Source organism: Pezoporus occidentalis, unplaced genomic scaffold (assembly GCF_034315485.1).
Source record: "Pezoporus occidentalis ecotype Australia unplaced genomic scaffold, CSIRO_AGI_Poc_V1 ctg18, whole genome shotgun sequence".
In the NCBI taxonomy this organism is placed as follows: Eukaryota; Metazoa; Chordata; class Aves; order Psittaciformes; family Psittacidae; genus Pezoporus; species Pezoporus occidentalis.
Window position 1 is genome coordinate 10,143,257 of NW_026913640.1, and position 19,033 is coordinate 10,162,289.

General features: G+C 36.2%; 1 protein-coding gene across 1 annotated transcript in view; it reads right to left on the minus strand.

Moving 5' to 3' along the window:
- Positions 1-19,033, minus strand: part of ATM (ATM serine/threonine kinase) — a 61,524-nt gene that overhangs the window by 21,400 nt on the left and 21,091 nt on the right. Inside the window, exons 24-43 of the mRNA XM_062615314.1 lie at positions 17,396-17,572; positions 16,467-16,636; positions 15,918-16,164; positions 15,206-15,321; positions 13,584-13,710; positions 12,413-12,612; positions 11,309-11,483; positions 10,585-10,749; positions 10,164-10,296; positions 9,104-9,199; positions 7,628-7,799; positions 7,117-7,258; positions 6,293-6,460; positions 5,748-5,919; positions 4,533-4,620; positions 4,050-4,205; positions 3,028-3,139; positions 2,172-2,260; positions 1,974-2,076; positions 773-921 (exon numbers count right to left, since the gene is read on the minus strand). Of these exons, the coding sequence (XP_062471298.1) occupies positions 773-921; positions 1,974-2,076; positions 2,172-2,260; positions 3,028-3,139; positions 4,050-4,205; positions 4,533-4,620; positions 5,748-5,919; positions 6,293-6,460; positions 7,117-7,258; positions 7,628-7,799; positions 9,104-9,199; positions 10,164-10,296; positions 10,585-10,749; positions 11,309-11,483; positions 12,413-12,612; positions 13,584-13,710; positions 15,206-15,321; positions 15,918-16,164; positions 16,467-16,636; positions 17,396-17,572 (2,957 nt within the window). The remainder of the gene's footprint in view (positions 1-772; positions 922-1,973; positions 2,077-2,171; positions 2,261-3,027; positions 3,140-4,049; positions 4,206-4,532; positions 4,621-5,747; positions 5,920-6,292; positions 6,461-7,116; positions 7,259-7,627; positions 7,800-9,103; positions 9,200-10,163; positions 10,297-10,584; positions 10,750-11,308; positions 11,484-12,412; positions 12,613-13,583; positions 13,711-15,205; positions 15,322-15,917; positions 16,165-16,466; positions 16,637-17,395; positions 17,573-19,033) is intronic.

Consider the following 19,033-nt stretch of genomic DNA (forward strand, 5'->3'; position numbering starts at 1 on the left):
CAGGATATGTCTGTGAAGTCTTTCAAGTGCTTCTAAACAATGATCTAAAGACAGTGCAGGAGAAAAGAATGAACACACCAGGAGCATGTTTCCCAGACCCATTTCTTTGTACAAGTCTTAGGAGAAAAATCCTCCATTCTTCCAGCTATTAAAAGTTAACATAGAAGGAGTTACTGAAGACCCCATCACATAACTTCTGCTTTTGGCAAAAATGTAACAAATCTACTCTGTATTCCTCCTAAAATGTGTGATGATGTGGCTGTATTAGGAAGGCTCAGAGTTCATACTAGATCCTGGCCAGCCATATAAAGTAACTAATGCCAGGGATCCAACATTACACAAGAGAGGAGATTGCTCCTTACAAGGGAGGAGCCATGAATCAACACTGGTGTTTGCTTATCCAGGTCTTGATAACCTCTTGTGGCTTACCAAGTAATATTTTCCCCATTTGCTTATAAATTAAACATCTAAAACTATTTCTCCCTCATATGTACTTGAGACACAACTATCTGAGTCAAAATGGAAAAATTTCAGTTTATAGTTATGGACAATCAAAAAGAAGAATCAATGTGTACAATTTCCCAAGAAAAAGGAAAGTGATTTGCTTAAAGGACAGCCAGGTCTAAGTGAAAAAAGACTACTTTTCCATTCAATGATTAAGATAAATTAAGTGACCTGCTTCATAGAAATGATATTCTACGTTATCCTTTTGTTTGGAACTGAAACCATTGCCTTTCACTTAAAGAACTAGCAAAAAAGTAAGTCAATTTACTTGACAGAAGAGAGATGGTCCCACTGCATAGTCCTCCATGCTGCCTGATAGCGTATTTCCTGTAGTTCTGCACTCCACTCAGTGTTTTCATGTTCCAGTCCTTTTAAATACGTGGAAAGAGTGTGGCGAAGGCCAAAATTCTGCAAAGCCTGGAATTAACAAAATTACTGAAAGTTGGTTTTCCTCCTTTAATAAATGGAACTGTTTTTTTTAGAAGGCTTTGTTTTACCTTAGGAAACAAAAGAAGCTGCTGGGGGCAAAGCAGGACCATAAGTATTTCTAAACTCAGCACTATATAAGGTGAAAACTTTTACACAAGAATGACTACTAATCACACTATTGATAACTGCAACCCCAGAAAAAGAGTTTTGTTACTACTGTGGCTGGCATTTTTTTGAAATAAACTTCCATGCTGTGTTTGAAATGAACTATCTGCTCACATTTCTCCATTCCATCATTCCTGGGCAGTAAGTCTAAACTGATTTTACTTCTAATGAACTTTTATTTCCTGGTGGGGGCACTTGGAAAAGTTTCCCAGCACTCTAAAACTACTAGCTGTTTGCAGACCATAATGACTATAATTGTGACCACTTATCCAAATGTGTGCAGCCATTATGAAGGAGGGACACGTGGAAGTTTTACAATGATACTAAATTATTTGGGGTAGGAAAAGTACCTTAGGAAAATGAAATTAGGAGAAACACAGATATATCTGTGTGATGTTATTACAGAAGTAGTGTAAATATTTTTAGGATAAAAACTCAAAATATTTTTAAGGGCTCGAAACAAGACAACATCAATTCTATTTATTTATTCTATCAGAAGTACCACCGTTTCAGTACAATAGTTGCCATAATGGAGAGGTCTAAAGAATGAGATAGCAAAAATAACTGCTTACATTACTTTTTACATGCTGTCATTTTAGGAGCTGGCCAAATTCTGTATAAAATTAAATATACTTATTTTGAAATATTTCACAAAAAAATTCACTACCTAAAATAGGGACTACGGGTGAATGACAAGAGGACTAGAAGCCTTCAGGTTTTCAGGACAAATATTAAATTGCCTTATGTTATACGGCTTGTAGGCCTACAACAGTGGGCTCTTTTTGTGCTAAAACAATTTTGCATTTACTACAAATGACTCTCAGTATGATGGATATCAATTCTTACATTCATTTCCTATTATAAAATAAAATTACCTCTATTATTCCTGCCTGGTGAGTAGACGGTGCGAGGCTTGCCTCAAGGTCATGTGTTACAAGGGCTTTCTCCCATACTGCTTCATGCTCATACGTTCTTATCCTGTTGTAAGTTAACAAGAAGTTTTCAATTTAAGTTCCTTACTAATAAATGAAAGCAATGACTTTAAAGAACATAAGAACATTAATAAATCATACCGTGCTAATGGCTGTAATATTCTTCCTCCACCACAACCATACAGACTGTCAGGTTCTCCAATGCTTCTATATATGTCCATGAGAAGGTCCTAGAACATGTGCCATAAACCAAAGAATTAGTTCTTTGCAATCAGTTCAAGTGAGTCTTATACATAGCATATAAGTTTATAAATACTAGTCCTTCCACGTAACATGGTGCTATCATTGCTTAATTTTCCTTTATCATTGCTTATTTTCCTTTATCTGAGCCTGGTACCACCACAGGAAGACAAGTTTTTTCGCCTAGCAAAGCTCCTCAGGCCTATCTAACTTTTCTGCAATGTTACTAAAAACTAGCACTTGACCTTAAGCGGGCAGGTTGAAAAGCAAAAGGCAGTAACACTGAATGAACATCTGACATACCAGCTAACCCATGCACTTTAAACATATGCAAGCACAGTTCTGGAATAATGAACTAAGCAGTAACTTAGACAAGACTACCAGATTTTATCTATCCAATAAACTGGATAATACCACTTCGGCTTTGATTATTACAACTTGCTACACCACTTGCTGACTTTTTATGAAAATATCTCTCTGACAAAACACACTGAAAAATAGTCACCTGGTTACCACCATGAGGTCAGCTTTTTCGGGAACAGTCTGCTTTGCTGCCATTTAAAATGCATCAATTAATTAGTTTCAGAAGAACAAATACTCCATTTAACTGGAAAGGCCATTGAGTCCACTTTTAATGAGGAGAACTTTCAAATACTGTTTTTGAAGTTCAACTAGATCTGACTTCAGCTCAGATGAAACCTGCTAATTGTACTTCTATGAGAAGACTGCTTTCAGATTATGAAGCACACACATTTACCTGTAAACTTAGGCCAGTTTCTTCTTTGCTTTTTTCATTCAAAATAGTAATAGTTGTTTTTTGATCTTCTTCTTCTTCAAAAGCCAAACTCTTAGCTGCTTTAAAGGAAGACCTAAAAGAAATGTTTCAACCAGTGAAGTTAAATGAAATTTCATACAAAGAACTAAAATTCTGAAACAACACTTAAGCCCAACACACTGGGCCCAAATACAAAATGCAAGATCAGGCCTGTTGTATCCTTAGGTTATTCAAAATGGTTCTCCACCAGAATAACAAAGTAATCAGCTGAACTATCAACATCAAGGGATTTCAAAATCAAGGTGTTTTGGGGGAAAAAAAAAAATCCCACGCCACCTTATAATATCTAATCTATTAAATCACACTGCTTTTGTGAATGCCTGAAGCAAGAATGCTCTTTTGGGAAAGAATAAAAGAAACCACATAATATATAAGCTTATCACCATACTTTTGTAATACATTCACTGCCTTAGAGCTATTTGTTGCCAAAGTGAAGCTAGCAAACTAGCTCCATGTTTTAATCTTGCTACAACGGAAGACAAATATAACTGTCTATTACAGAAGAAATCTCCTTCTACAAGGATCGTTCAGGTCTACCCACACAATTCTGGTATTCTGTGGATTCACTTCTGGCCATAATTTAACTACTGGAACACTATTAATTATGTGAAACAGAATCTGAAAAGCATTCAACATAAAAAGTGAGTTTCAATACATTTAGTATTCAGAATCACTACCTTTACTGAAGTTTCTCCAGAACACACACTACTAAGAAGACATTCCGGTTAGAAGTCAAAATGACACTATTTTGAGTGTGTCAAAGCTAGCAAAATTAGCAAGGTTGAGATCACAGTGGCAGAAACATTTTCGATGTCAATAAACACACCTACAGAATATTTTTAAAGTTTCCTTGACTTTTCATGGAATAAAATACTACTGGGACACAAAAACCATGATCCATTATACCCAAAATATCAAAAAAGAGAATTTCTCAAGCATTGTACCTTTCTTGCTGTTTGTCTCTGTTTATCTTGTCCGCATAGATTTCTGTGTAGAGCAAGGCTGTGAAGTGAGCAGCACAAGACTGTGCTGCTATAGCAACCTCAAGATAATTCAGATCTAGCCAGAAGCTGTCATCAAAAACTGTACCTGAAACAGACCTGATTAAATAAAAACTTCAAGATTGCTGTAACAGACCTCTCTGACGCTAAACAAAATAAATCCAATCTAATTATAAAGCCTTGTAAAGGCTAATTTTACCTTACTCCCCTCAAAACCCATACCAAAACCGGAAAGTTTTTAGAGGAATCTTTCAGCCTTTAAGGCTAGCTATATCAATTCTGTAAGAAATGCAAGGTTACTACTATATCCTCAATTCTTTGAAATGACACGGTCTCTACCACAACCTTGTCCTTTATCTACAGTGTCAACTGATCTCAGACAGTCATAATTAAATTAAAGCAACATTTTGGAAAGCTATAATTTACCTGTTTTGTCTTCTTAAGTAATCAACAACAGTAAGCATGGCTCGTCGAGATACTTTATCCAGACTTTTAAAATTATGGGTTTCTTGGTCTGGGATATAGATTTCAAAAGAAAGAACATAATGAACTTTCATCAGAACAGAACCATTTAAAAAATAAAAAGGTGTATTTCGTACTCAAGAAAAACATAAAAAACCTTCCTTGGACAACATTTCCAAACTTAAAATTAACAGTTTGTCACCAAATATACTTCCTCTCCTTATATGATGTTAGTGACATTACAGTAGTTTATGCTGCAACTTTATCAAATTGTCTTTGTATTAATAATGTATATATTCTATTGCTCCTTATAGAATTCAGAGATCATCCAACACCATTGCACAGCTTTTCCCTTAGGCCTGAGACATGTAAACTTATTCCAAAGCCACAGAAATACTTTTTAGTAGCTTTATTGTAGACTTTATAACATGTATGTTTGTACAAAACCCACTATTTCCCACATACAGACACATACTTTTAAAGAATTTATATTTCCATGCCTTGCTCCTAGTTTTCAAAAATACCAAACAAACAGATGGCTACAAGCTGTGTTCTGGTCATTGGGTTAATAGTTTTCTCTTGGACATTTTTAATTAATAAATCACAAGAAGCAAGAAACAGGGAAAGCATAAGCAAAGGTTTGATTAGTACTACACTATAGTAAGATGCAGAACTACAAATCTGTGTGTTCTTAATAAACAGAAATGAACAATACTTACTTTCCACTGCTACCAAAGACCTTACAGAAGGAACATCACCTCCTTATTTGTACATCATCTCCCATGTGCTTAACATATATAGACATATAGTGGGGACATGCGACTACCAGTTCCTAAAGCATCATGACATTTTGCTCTCCAGAGTCAGAGAGGAATTTAACTGCCAACTGGTCATTTTGAGTGGCAGTCCATGACTCAGTCTCACAGCACACAACATTGGATCACATCTAAATTCAGCAAGTAAAAACATTATGCAGTGGTGAATAAGGAAAGAAGCTATACAGAAGCAGCTACTTGGGTGCTGCCAATGAACAGGTATCTCCACCAAAAAAGATCAAACAATTGGACAGAAGCTTCCAAAATCCTGTCTGCCTGCAAGTGCACATCATGTTTGATGTCAGAAAATAATCTTTTCACAACCAGAATCCTTCTTTCAGATGAAACAAAAATATGATATTACCTGAATCTGAATTTGGAGGTGTAGACCTACTAGATGAGGCAAATCTGCAACAGGCTGTAAAAAACTTCTGGATATGAACTGACAAAAGATTTCTCCAAGATTCATCTGAGTCATGAAGAAGGATATCATGAATCAAGTATGGAAGCAAAGTTTGACACAAGTCTGTTTTCACCTAGGAAACAATCATGCACAGCAGCTGCTAAGAAAAACAACCAAAAGCCTTTCTTTCTCAGGTTATAATCAAACTGACAACTACTCAAACAGCTATCGCTTAAGAACATGTAATATGAAAAATGTAAACCACTCAATGGAGCTATGCTGGCATTGAGTTATGTAAAGTTCATCTATGTTTACAATTGTCTCAAATCTTGTATTTCAGGAGTGTATTTTTTAGGTATCTGCAATATCTGACTATAAAACACCACTATTAATGTTAAGAAAAAGTAATAACTCAGTAGCAGAGATTACTATTTGCTATCAAGATGAGTAATAATGTATTTTTATGCATCACATATTGCATACATGTACATACACATATACCTCACCTCACATAGTGGCTTCATTAGCTGCAGAACTTCATTCTGCACACCTCTACTGTCCAGTATTGAACTAGTCAGGCGCTTGATCCAGGTCTCATGACTTTCTCCCAGAGGAATCCATAAGTTTGCATCATCCAAAGATGCCTCTGTATCATTAGCAGGTACTACAAAAAACTAGAAGAAAAAAAAAGAAAAAATTGCAAATGTAAACAAATTCTACGCATTTGAAAAAAGATACTGCTATCTGCACAGATTAAAACATATTAAATATTAACTGCTTTAACTGATTGACAGTATTTTTTCATGTAAATTTAACGCAATTTTTCATGTAAATGTCATTTTGTTCATGTAGAGTTTTCCAAGGAAATATGAAAATATTAGAAATAAAATTTTACTGTTAACATCAATAAGGCCACATTAGACATCACATTTAGGTTATAAAACAAGTTTGAAAACTTAATTATTCATTATTTATGGTTCTTTCTGACCTATCTTCCACTGACTTTTTGTAAGAAATGATACTGGAATCCTCAGAAAGAATGTATTACATTACCGAGTAGATAATCAAAAATTGTCTGTCTCATAATGAAAGTACACAGCTTTCTAATGCCAAATTGGTAATTTCCTATGTGAAGAAGCCACAAATGCTGAAACAGAAAGGAGAAACTGATGGACAAAAGCAATCCCATTTGTAGTCTGACTGCAATCTGAATTTTACATTCAGCAAAGCCTATCCCAAAAATATTTTCAAATTTACTTTTTTAAAAATATGTATTTTCAAGTTTTCTCTGCCCCATATCCATCTAAATAAGGTATATCAGAAGAAGTACCTTTTTCCTAGATATTCTGAAAGGCTGTAGATAGATTAACATGGGATCAGCTTTATTTTTATAAACTTCCCAAAATTCACTGCCAGACTTGGTGGCTAATATGTTTTTCAAACAGGAAACAGCAGCAGCTCTAACATCAATACTGAAAGAGTACAAAATGTTGTCATTAATTTCATTCAGATATTTTACTTTTAAGATCACTTTTATAAATATAAAAAATAAGTAATTCTGCAATCTGACATGTCTATCAAATCAGAAAATTGTGGGCTGGGTTATGCCACTGCATATTTTGTTATAAAGCAAAGTGTCAGTATTTACTCCACAGCACTGCTATCCTCTGGCTCAAGCCCAACTGGAGAATTTCTAAGAAACATCTGAGCTTGACGGGATAACTAATCTAAGCCTTGAAGACACACACCATTGGACATTAATTCTGAGGTGATTTGAGCAATGCACAACTTAGAAACTCCCATTAAGCTTTGAACGAAATAAATTAAGCAAGTATACTCACCAGTTATCTGTTAAAGCAATATTTATTTGAGTTAACATTATGAAGACCCACTGAAGTCTCCTATCTTCAAGTAAGTCCACTGCTTTAGAATCCAGTGCATTTTCAGCATGCTGAAGAGCTATGGTGGAGAAGTCCATTGGACCAATTTCTCCCAAACAACTTCCAACAGCCTCTGTAAATGCAGGTAATCTTATAATCTTATGCATGCTAAAACAAGGTCCCACCCTAAAAGTTGCAATTAATACAAACTAATTTTGGAACTAAGATTACTATGGGGTAAAACCTGCAAACGTTTATAATCACTTGAGGAACTTTATGATTAAAATTACATGCATATAAATTTTGCAGCTTAAGACTCAGTTAATATAGTTATGCTCTCAAAATTTTCTAGGAGTGCTTATGGCTCTGGGTTTTGCAGTTTAAATCACATATGGATTTTATATCTGCCTGTGTCAGAACAGGTAACTGCAAAAGGCCACTAAGAGACACTCATTTTCATTCCCTAAGGATATGATAAACAGTAGTCTGTAAACTCAGTGAGAATTAACCTACATTTCACATAAAATGATGTATCAGTGTGTTCCTCACTTGTTTTCCAGAAAAAAAATAGTGTACAGAACCACAAGTACAAACAACAAAAAATAAAACAAAACTGACCTTAAAAGCAGTTTAAAAAAATAGGCGTTAATGTTCGTCAGAAAGAAACCAAAATCTATTTCCCTGCTCTTCCCCCATAATTGGCAGGTGTCTTCAAAATGTTTCCATTATCTACAACATTGTATTAGCCACCAAAGCAAATAAAGAACACACTGAAGATACTCAGACTGTATTTTTAACTAAATTTAATAAATCATCTAAGAAACAAGAATCACAATGCAGAAAAAGCTGAAACATACAGCTTGCAAAGATGCTGAAGAATGTATCATACTGAAATCACTGCAAGCTTTGGGTGCTCACCATTTCTAATTATCAGTTATTAGTCTTTTAGACAAGTATCTATTAAGGAAATGTTCTCATTACTTGTGTTTCTGTCTAGTTTAGACATCTAACTTCAGTAAACATCACCTTCATGGAGGTACTCCCCGCTTGGGGAAGACGGGATTTGGGTATTAGCTCCAGTGCTCTGGATCAAACATTAATCAGGTACTCAGTAAACAGTGAACAATTTTAGTAACACATAAGAGGCTCTAAGATAGAGAATTTTCAGTTCCTCCAACACATGCTTTCCAAATTTTCAGATAAGTTCTCTTCAAATTTTGCTTACTATTTCTCAACTCAATGAAGTAACCCACATAACAGCAGGTGACTCTTTACTTAGAAGAGACCAGGGTCTAAACTGATGAGAAATTAAGTTATTAGTCAAGAAATTAAGTCATATGCAAAAAAGCAATGGGAAGTAACATTGAAAGTGGTCACACCTTCAACCTGGGGTTTGCAATGGCAGCCCTAGAATGCCTGTGGGACTAAGGAACTTACCTAGCACTGCTTTTTCACCTGTATGGTTAACTGCCATCTTGGCCAGCTGCAGTAAGCTCACCACCAACTTCACTACTACACAATCTTCTGGCTTTTCTATCATTCAGAAAGAAAAATAAACCCAAAAGTCTCATTGTGTATTTGTAACATGAACGTATAAGAACACACTGATTTAGAATCTTTTATCTATGAATGTCAACATGCCTTATTAATGGTGAAGTTGGTATTAAACAGTACATTGAAAAATTAAGCATTTTGTCTTACTGATCATGTCTTGAAAAAATTTTTATGCATTTGACTATGCCAAAGAATACCCAAAACTAGAATACACAAACGTTATTATTTTCAGTATTTTGATGCAGAAATGACCATTAAACACATGAAATATCAGTATCAGCATAAAAATATTACTTGAAATAGTAAAATCATACAATGTGACTCCACTGACAGCACTTAAGCCAATATCAATGTTTCTGTTCTAATCACAAAACCAAGGAATATCCAAAAATAAAGGTTTCTGCCAGAAACCTCACAGAATTTGACTAGCTTTATAAACTCCCAAGACGGGTACTTCCCTATATATCTGCTGCCTGGCTGAGGTCTCTTTTTTTGAAATAAGCATTTTGCCTTTGCCAGGAACAGTCTAGGAAAAAATATGATGATCTGCCAATGGAAAAAAGAATAAAAGTGGTACTTCTTTTAAAAAAATCCTGCTGCCCTGTTGATTGGAATGGAAACATGGAATCAGGCTTTATGTTTGTTGACATTTTTATAAAAATGAATACACGAGTCCAAACTGCAGTAATTTCTTTCTTAAATGTCAGTTTTCAGAATACCATTTTATAGCCTTTACCAGTGACTATTTTTTTAATTCTTTTTAACAGCTAAAATACTTCTACTAATGTTACAAAAGTGCTTCATAGACTTTAAGGCAAAATGAAGGCAACAGGTTCATCAAGCCTGTCCACCTGCCTCCAAAGGAGTAAGACTAAGTATTTCTTCCCAGGCTTTGCCCACGATAATTTAATATATGATAAAATACAACAGTAGATGTCAGTACCCTGGAAACTTTTCAGGAGATCCTTCATCTGATCTTTATATTGTTCCAATTGTTTGCGTAAATCATACAGTCCTTCAAGTCGTGTTAAAGGCAATGAATCACAACCACCAACTGAGAGAAAGTGATTAATTTCCTGCAAAGCAACATTTTGTATTAAGCATATACAGCATACAAATAAAAGCTTCAAGTAAAAAAGTGGCTCTCAGTAGTACAAAACATGGATATGAATAGATGCAAAATAAATGGAGACCTACAAACACCTTGGTGTCTGAAACTGGCAAGAAAAAGAATCCCCACCTAACTTAAATCTTTTTCAAGATTTATTTTTTCTCTAGCCATATCTACAGCTAGAGAATTTCCTTTTGAAAGTTTGCATTACAGAAACCACTCTGCCATGAGATATATTTTAAAATGTAATTACCTCTAAAAGAGAATATGGTCCTTTACTGTATTTTATTTTCTGTTGAGCTGCTCGCAAATCTTTAAAAGCAGGATATTCAGGAAAAGGATCTAAGCATTTGATTGCTTGGTAGAGATTTTCATTATCCTTGTTATCTATCACCAGATACTTCAACACGCCTAGGACCTGAACATAAAAAGTAAATGAAAACCAAAAAATACAAACATTTTTGAGCCTTGTTTGTGTGGCAAGGTTTTGGTAGCTGGGCGCTACAGAGATGGCTTCTGTGAGTCGCTGCTAGAAGCTTCCCCCATGTCCAATAGAGCCAATGCCAGCTGGTTCCAAGACTGACCCACCACTGACCAAGGCTGAGCACACCAGTGATGGTAGTAGTGCCTCTGGGGTAACATAGGTTAAGAAGGGGAAAAAGTTACTGTGCAGTACCAATTGCAGCCAGAGGGAGAAGTGGGAGTACATGAGAGAAACAACTCTGCAGACACCAAGGTCAGTGAAGGAGAGGAGGTGCTCCAGGCACTGGAGCAGAGATATATTCTCATGCAGCCCATCGAAAGTCAGGCTGTGTCCCTGCAGCCCATGGAGGTCCATGGTCGAGCAGATATCCACCTGCAGCCTGGGGTGGGCCCCACACTGCAGCAGGTGAACATGAGTATAGATACAGCTTTAACGACAGTGAATATGAACTGAAAAGCTAATAGCTAAGGAACAAGCAGCAACTCAAAACTACCTGTTCCTGAATCTCAGGTTGTTCCACGGCAAGAGGTATTAGGGTTCCTACAATAACATGAAGGTGGCTGTCCAGGGCATCACTGCAACATGTAACTGCTATGTGGCAAACATGATGAAGAAGATCACAACAAAGTGAAAAGCTGCGCATGGATATGTCTCTGACAGTTACAGGTCTGTCACAAGAAATAAAAAGTGAAATTAAGGAAATGCAAATTGTCATTGTCTCAAGTATTAAACTATTATACAACAGGAAAATATAGGGGGAAAGGGGAAATATAAATAAACTTTATAGGAGGAACTGATTCTAAACTTTAAAATATATGAAATCTATCAGCTCTAGGGATTTAGCTCTCACGTCTTGCCTGGAGTGGCCTGACATTGGACATGGTCCTACTGCAGCTTCCTAATACTCAAAGAGGAGAATGGCTATTTCTTCCCTCATCTTGCTGGCTACACTATTACCAGCACAGTTCAGTACACAGTCAACGTATGGTAATGAAAGGCATGCTGCAGATTCATCCAGCTTGTCCTCCAAGACTCCTGAGTCCACTTCTGCAAAGCTACTTTCTAGCCAGTCAGCTCTCAAGCCTTGACTCGCACATGGGAGTATTCCATCCCAAGTGACAGACTTCAGTGTTCATTGCAATAAATCTCATAATAATGGGATTTACCATAAATGCCATCTCTTTTCAATAGTCCAGGGTATGAAATGCTTCCAACAAGCAAAGGAATCAACTTACATGCAAACCAAATGACATTTAGATGAATAACTGTCTTGGAAATCCAAAGCTAAACCTCAAGGAAGAGAGTATCTCTAGTCCTTACGAAAGGTAACAATCTCCATCTAAATCTTAAACTTGAGGAAGTACCAATTTTCTCGATCTGAACACATGCATGTACCAATTTTTGCTCATTCTGTTAGCTAATTTTTGGTGAGAATGTAAACGTCAATACTCTTTATTAATTCAATAAGCACATTTTGACATTTACTTTGCACTTAAGTCCGCGATCTGAGTATTTCTCCTGTATCCTTTTAAGTCCCAAAGATGCCTTCTGTCATCAAAATCAGTCAGGAAGAACAAGATATAATTAATGTATTTACCTGCTATTAATGTGGTGAATCAGGGTGTAAATTACATCTCGGAGGACAAAAGCCCATGCTCCTCCTAAACCATCTTTTATCTCTTTAAGTAGAAGACTAACAAACAAGTGATAAATTATAAGAGCTCTGTGCTTCTTGTAAATGTTGGTTGTATCTGACGCATGCTTACAAAGGGCTAGAAGGATTTTCTGGAATGAATCCTAAAAGTAAATGTGTGTAAAAAAAAAAAAAAAAAAAAAATCATAATACCAATACAGATGTCCTTTATAAAAAAAAAAAACCCACTTTCAGCAATAGCTATATATAGATTTTTTTAAAAGACATGGGCAAAAAGGCTTTATTATTTTTACTCCTTTAAACAAACAGAAGACCTTGATTGAAACTCATTCTCCAAGCAGGACTGTAAGCCACATACCTCCTAATTTTCTTTTTCCTGTGTCATTCCTCCCTTCCCTTCCCGCTCCCCTCTCTCCCCTGCCCCAAGAAAGGTTATGCAAAAGACAGTTATGGTAGTTTTCACTAATAGGAAAAACATCAAATTAAAAACATTAAAAACCTGAATAGTGCTTCAACCTATATTCTTTCAAACTTAATGTTCAGTTGTACAAATCGCATTATTTCATAGAATATACCATTACAGATCGCAACTATAAAAAGTAACTATCTTCAAATAGTAGACAGGTTGTATTAAATTTTAAAGCATTTATTCCACAAGCTGGCAATATTAACTTTTACATTCAAGACATTTAGACAAACATGGTAGAGAAAAGGTCTTTTTTCTTATTGTGAGACTGCTTATGGCTAGACAAAATAAGTTGCATATGCAGTAAAATAGTGTACTTTGAACAAATCTTTTGCATCTAAACTATGTCTGGTACACACAGATTTCCCCACACTTTAAAGTAATTTTCTCTATTTATACAATATTTGTTAATTTTTAATATTTATATAACACATGTAATAGTTCAAGCATGTGATTTGTGCAAGGTTACTGTGTCTCTGAGCTTAGGACTTCTTCCATCTCAGAAGACAAACAAAGGAACAGAAAGGTTTCTAAGGTTGTATTTTTTTCCTCCTATATACATGCCAAAAATGTCCAGTTAAACCAAAATGTACCCATAAAAGAAATGTTACATTCTACAGAAAAACAAAATCATCATTACATACTTACAGGGCTTTTAGAAAGAACTGCTACAAGATTTTTCAATTTGCTTTTATGACAGTTATTAATATAGTCCAAGGTTGCCTTAATCACGTAAGATGGAAAATGAGGAGGATTAGGAGCAGGATCCAGTTCCCTAAATGAATAAAAGAGACTATTTTTTTTTCCTTCCCAAAATCAAACCCCATGTAAGTAAGTCTCACTGAATAAACTCGTAACTCCTAGGAAATCTTTTCTGCTTTCAGTAACTAAGTAACCAAAAGCCTACAGCAGAGTGAACTACATCTTATTTTTAGCTGTTTCCTTCTATGCCAGCTTTATAAGTTGCACTTTCTTAACATTATTTTACTGTTTTTTGAAAGATCCTATTTCTAAAAACCCACACATTCATCTCATCTAAGCTACCTAGTAGGAAATTATAATTGCAAGTCATGGAAAAAGGCTTCTGCACTTTGCAATTATGGGAACAATTTGCTTGAGAAAAAAGTAATCATGAATCTTCCCATTAAAAATAAAGTAGTTGACTCTGCTGGGACCTCAAAAAGAAATGCATCATGACAGTACCAAACCAGCAAGATCTAAGCTTCATTACTCTCATCCTTACCATTCACTTCTTGGAAAGAAAAACTTCAATTGCAAGCAGACACCACAGTCAGTTAATAAACTCACTGAAATTTCTTTTATAAAGTTCTGAAATCTTCAACCATTTAACTTTTAGCAGACTTTCATAGAAAAGCTTTGTTTTTTTTTCAACTTTACATTTCTACAATAATAGTATCTTCTTCAATAACTTCAGAAAGTGTGGTATTTTTCCACCTCGTTTGTATCTAAACAAAAAAATCTGTAAAATTATGTCCAGACGCAATTATGCGAATAGTGGTATTTTCGTAACAACAAAGCCCAAAAAGCTCAGAAAAATGAAGATATTTATGGCATTAGAATATTTCTATCATTTATTTGACATTGCTTAAGCAATCTCCTTACCAACGGCAAGAGTCGACACTACAAGAACTACTAAGAAACATTTCACTTCACTTCTCAGTGACTTCTAAACATTTAAAGGCCTTTAAAAGAATCATATAAATTTAGACATTAAAAGCTAACCAATTTTACATTCGAATTTGAACTAATTTAAATTGGCATTGCCATAAGTCCAGCTCGCTAACATACAATGGCATTCCCTGGCCCACCTATTCATTCTTTATAAAATCACAGAATGGTTTGGGTTGGAAGGGACCTTAAAGCTCATTTAGTTCCAACCCCCCTGCCATGGCCAGGGACACCTTCGACTAGACCAGGTTGGTCAAAACCCTGTCCAACCTGGCCTTGAACGCTTCCAATAATGCGGCAGCTGTAAATTCTCTGGGCAGCCTGTTACAGTGCCTCACCATCCCCTCAGTAAAGAATTTCTTCCCAATATCTAACCTAGCTGTAGTATTATAGAGGTTCTCCTTACTGATACTGGGGAGTAACGCTGTGAGAAAGTATGCCTATGATACATCATTACTAATGACAATAAAATACATGAATTCTCAACTTCAAGGCCACCTCTTCTTATACATGAAGGGCACATTTTAATGCACTATATTATACAAACACACTCAGTGTTTAGAAAATAGACAAACACATACCTTATGTATTTACTTAGCTGAGCTCCTCCTTCTGGAGCATCAGGTGGTTCATGTAAGGTCATCAACAGTTCAACCACAATCTCTGGCAAGTTATTATGGGACAAATTGTCAATTTGCTAGAAGAGGAAAAATAGTGGTTTAATAAGGAAAAAAAAAAATTCAGCTAAAATAATTTAACATGTCTTTTCTGAGAAAACCCTTATTTTCCTGTATGGATTCTCTATTCGTTCAATCATCCATGCCATACAATTCAATAAAGAATTAAGCCTGGTAAAGTCTTACTATCGCAATTGCAGGTAGAACAATTTACTTTCCTACAGTATCTAGAAGAAAAACCATTTTACTACCTGACAGTTCTGAATATAGTCTGCCTCTAGAGAAGATGCCTCCTCATAAAGCATTAATAAAATATTTTATGAGGAAAACATGACTTTCTTAAACACATATATGACCAGTAAACTCAGGGTTGTAAATGAATGGTAAAAAAGTTGTTATTACATTCTGAAAAAAATTATACTTCAAGTCAACTGCCTGCCTGAAGGTTTCTATTGAAGAGCTACTTGAAAACCCTGTGATAAAAATGTGGCTAGCTTGGTTGTATTAAAATAATAATTTTGAACTTGAGCTATTTGTACTTTCACAGAATATAAAGAAGTTTCTTTCAAATCTGTTAAATGCCAGAGCACTCAATTTACAGATTTAAAATGGATACCTGTTTTCCTAAGCAGTTTTCATCCTTAAGCATGTCATAGACTTTAGAAGCTGCATCTCTTTGCTCTGCTACTTCACTGTTTCCATGGCTTTGATAGGCAAAATACGGGAGGATATTCACAAGTATCTTCGGAAAACAGTCTCCTAGAACTTGCCTCCAGTCTTTTTCAATCTTGTTGGCAAGTGATTTCACTTCTTCAAATTGACTTCTAATCACCAGGTGTGGAACCAAAACTTTGTAACAAGACCTACACATAGTAAATACATTTCCTGAGTGTCCTTGTAGTACATTTTCAGAAGTCTCAAGTGTCATACAGCAAACACCATCCTCTACTGCATAACTGTGTGATTATAGTCTAGCTACTACTACACAAAAAAAATTAAATCTTGCCAGTACAAATATAATGCAAGATACTTGGAATACATTTTAGAAGGTCTCAATACGTCACATTCCAACAAAAACCTCATGTATTAATACATTTAGAAACTTGAAACCTCTGTCATAATTGTAAATAAATCTAAATAAAATGCTTTCATGTAATAAATTTACCTGTAGAATTCCTCGAGGTTAGTGTGGTTCAGAAGAACATAAGGAAAAGAAGACAGGCTATATCCACTGTCATTTATTTTCAGCCACTCCATCACCAAATAGTCTAAATGTGAAGTCATGAAGTCTTCTATACTTTTATAGCCGAAAATATCGGATACTTTTTCCAAAACCTGTGTATGAAACAGGATTGCAGAAACAGCATGCAAAGTACACAGTACTATGGCAAACTGGCAGTACTACACCTCCATGCCCTCCCCAGCCTTTTAATGACTGTTTTTATAACTCAGCTCCTCTTTAGCATAAGCAATTTATCATTTGTATTGCTATATCTCAAAACAGTTCAATTAATAAACTACAACTACCCAGTAAGAGGTGGTACACAAAGAAAGGACAGACAGTACACATTTTGAGGGTAGACTGTGTGTAAAAACAACAGGCAACAAATAGAAAGAAAGCATAAAAAGGACAAGTGCACTAAAAAATGACTGGCATGAAAGGCTGATGTATAAACAGCAATTACTTCAGCACACCCTTGTGAACTTCAAAATTAAAGTACACAAGATACATACTATCTTCCAATACATTGCATTTATTTTACATGTTTTAACACTGGAAAACTCATTTTACTTCCACTGGATAGAAAGATTTATTTTTTTTTAAATGAGATCTGCAATCTTCAATGTATAAAAATCTGTACTTCAGATACAGATTTTGACATGGAAGATTTACAGTTAAAATTGCTTTTATGATGTCATTATTTCTACGGAAGTCATTAAATATAATGACAAATATATTCAGATATTTAAGTCTTACACTAGTCACACTTTTACAAAACTTAACTTTCAGTACTGACAAAAGCATATTTTACCATTCCAATTTTAAACTAACCTAAATTTAGAACCTAAGTATAAAAGGAAGTTTATACTTGCCTTTTTCACAAGGTGAGGTTCTAATCCATTCTCTTTCATAGACTGGCAAATAGCAAACAAAGCTTGCTTTTCACAGACTGGACTGCAGCACAGAACCATGGTTATAAGCATCAGCAAAGTAGCTTTTCCATTACACTGTCTGTCCAAAAGATCTTCAGGACTTGCATCACCTCTGATCTTCAATAAGAAATAATGCACTCATACAAATATTCTGTCAAAGCAATCTTCTAATTAATAAATACAATCATAGAATAGTTAGAGTGGGAAAGGACCTTAAGATAATCTAGTTCCAACCACACTGCCATGGGCTGGAACACCTCAAACTAAACCATGTCACCCAAGGTTCTATCCAACCTGGCCTTGAACACCGCATTCACAACCTCCCTGAGCAACCCACTCCAGTGCCTCACCACCCTTACAGTAAAGAACATCTTCCTTATATTCAATCTAAACTTCCCCTGTTTAAGTTTTAACCCATTACCCCTCGTCCTATCACTACAGTCCCTAATGAAGAGTCTCTCCCCAGCATCTTATAGCCCCCCTTCAGATACTGGAAGGCTGCTATGAGGTCTCCACGCAGCCTTCTCTTCTCCAGGCTGAACAGCCCCAACTTCCTCAGCCTGTCTTCATGCAGGAGGTGCTCCAGTCCCCTCATCATCCTCGTGGCCCTCCTGAGCTTGTTCCAACAGTTCCATGTCCTTTTTATGTTGAGGACACCAGAACTGCACACAGTACTCCAAGTGAGGTCTCACAAGAGCAGAGTAGAGGGGCAGGATCACCTCCTTTGACCTGCTGGTCACGCTCCTTTTGATGCAGCCCAGGATATGGTTGGCTTTCTGGGCTGCGAGCGCACACTGAAGCCGGCTCATGTTCATTTCCCCACTGACCAACACCCCCAAGTCCTTCTCGGCAGGGCTGCTCTGAATCTCTTCTCTGCCCAACCTGGAGCTGTGCCTGGGATTGCCCCAACCCAGGTGCAGGACCTTGCACTTGGCATGGTTAAACTTCATGAGGTTGGCATCAGCCCACCTCACAAGCATGTCAAGGTCCACCTGGATGGCATTCCTTCCCTCCAGCGTATCAACCGAACCACACAGCTTGGTGTCATCAGCAAACTTGCTGAGGGCGCACTCAATCCCACTGTCCATGTCACCGACAAAGATGTTGAATAAGACCGGTCCCAACACCATAAAATAATTTAAAATTAGGGGCATTGGCATAAATACTGCTGAAAATGTGGCACACTTGGAAGAGAAATGATGGAGAGACTCATAAAAGAAGCCTCTTTTCTGCTCCTGATGCATATAGGAAAGAACTACGTTGTAATTCAAATGGAGACCTTCCCTTATTAAAGCAAGGTGCTGACAAAGTGATAAACACTGAAAAGTAACAAGAAACTGCAATGAAAGGTCAGAAGCTAATAAATAGCAAGCTAAGGGGACAGAACAGGGAGCCAAGGCAACAGAGAGACAAGACAGCAAAGAACTGGAGGCGATGGTACAGAGATACGAAATGAGATGACAGAGAGATAAGGTCTCAGCAGCAAGCCCAAGCTACAAGACAGCAGACAAAGGGAACAGAGACAAAACACAGCAGAGAGACATATGATAGTGTGACAGAAAAAAAAGCAGAAAATGT